The sequence below is a fragment of the Myzus persicae genome, unplaced genomic scaffold (assembly GCF_001856785.1).
Source record: "Myzus persicae strain clone G006 unplaced genomic scaffold, MPER_G0061.0, whole genome shotgun sequence".
Classification (NCBI taxonomy): Eukaryota; Metazoa; Arthropoda; class Insecta; order Hemiptera; family Aphididae; genus Myzus; species Myzus persicae.
In genome coordinates this window covers 1-1,453 of record NW_019103387.1, presented here as the reverse complement: position 1 = coordinate 1,453, position 1,453 = coordinate 1, and the positions used below count along the sequence as shown (strand labels likewise).

The 1,453-nt window shown below is 50.4% G+C and overlaps 1 protein-coding gene across 1 annotated transcript; it reads right to left on the bottom strand.

Moving 5' to 3' along the window:
• Positions 1 to 1,446, bottom strand: LOC111034405 (tetra-peptide repeat homeobox protein 1-like). The gene is made up of 2 exons (XM_022315626.1): positions 1,386 to 1,446; positions 1 to 1,275 (listed from the first exon to the last, which is right to left on the bottom strand). Exons 1-2 carry the CDS (start codon positions 1,392 to 1,394, stop codon positions 184 to 186), a joined length of 1,101 nt encoding a protein of 366 aa, XP_022171318.1. The 5' UTR covers positions 1,395 to 1,446; the 3' UTR covers positions 1 to 183.
• Between the last annotated feature and the right edge of the window lie 7 nt (positions 1,447 to 1,453).

The following is a 1,453-nucleotide window of genomic DNA, read 5'->3' as shown; positions in this document are numbered from 1 at the left end:
ATTTCAGTCAATAACTATCGGTCATTAACAAAGTTGAAAATATATAAAAACAAAATTGTAATAATTGTCTAAGAACATAATATGTGTATACACAATAATATACACGGTACAATATAAATCTTAAGTATAATCTTCGTCAATGCAGTGTAATTTCTGCAAGGGTAGGCGAATCATTCGAGTGTTTTATTTCTTGTAATCGAAACTGTGAGCATCATGTCCATACGAAGACAGACTTCCACTACTGTATCCCAAAGATCCACTGGACAGGCTTCCGGAACCGTATGATGACGCTCCGTAACCGATGGCTGAAGATCCAAGTCCGTAACCGGATCCGTAGCTGGAACCGTAGCTGGAACCGTAGCTGGAACCGTATCCGGAACCGTATCCAGAACCGTATCCGGAACCGAAACCAGAACCGTATCCGATTGCAGACGATTCAAGTCCTGCGCTGTAACCGGAAGAGATCAATGGTGTGGCTTGTTGGACGGCGGGCACGACGACTGGAGTGGCCACTGGTACTGGGACTTGTTTGACGACTGGAACTGCGTATGGCTTGGATACTGGAACTGGCACGTCACGGACTACTGGGACTGGGTAAGGTGATGGTACTGGATGAGGAACGGGTCTGTCGACTGTGTACGGGACAGGCCTTTCGACTGGAACTGGGTATGGGGCGGGTACATTGACTGGGTATGGTTTGTCGACTGGGTAAGGCACTGCATGTGGCACGGGAACGGCAACGTCGTGAGTTACTGGCACTGGGTATGGGGCGGACACAGGTTGGGCATGTCGGTTGATGATGTGCACTTCCTTGGAGATTGGAACGATGGGGCCGGTTGTCGGTGCGGGAGCAGCAGCGGCAGCAGAGTATCCTAGACCAGAACCGAAGCTCGAACCGGAACCGTAGCCAAGACCGTAGCCGGAGCTCAGGCCGGAGCCGTAGCTCGAACCGGAACCGTATCCCAGACCGTAGCCGGAGCTCAGGCCGGAACCATAGCTCGAACCGGAACCGTATCCCAGACCGTAGCCGGAGCTCAGACCGGAACCGTATCCCAAACCGGAGCTGTAGCCAAGACCGGAGCCGTAGCTGAGACCCGAACTGTAGCCAAGACTGGAGCCGTGGCTGAGACCGGAGCTGTAGCCGAGACCGGAAAGTCCTAGTCCTGAACCGAAACCTCCCAAGCTTCTCTTTTCGTGTTTGGTCGTCTTCTTGTCGGCGCTGGACGCATCGGCCCGGACGAGGGCTACGACTGCCAAAGTGACTAGAGCTGTTGCCTGTTAGCACACAAAGTCATAAACGATTAAAATGACATTTAAATTTCAGAATATTATTGTCAGCTATAAATTGTGGACTAAAGATTACGGATTTTAGTTGTTGTACTTACGAATTTCATGTTGAGTGTTGTTTTTTGGAAGTGATCCCGTTGAATGATGATTATTGGACACGGTCGGT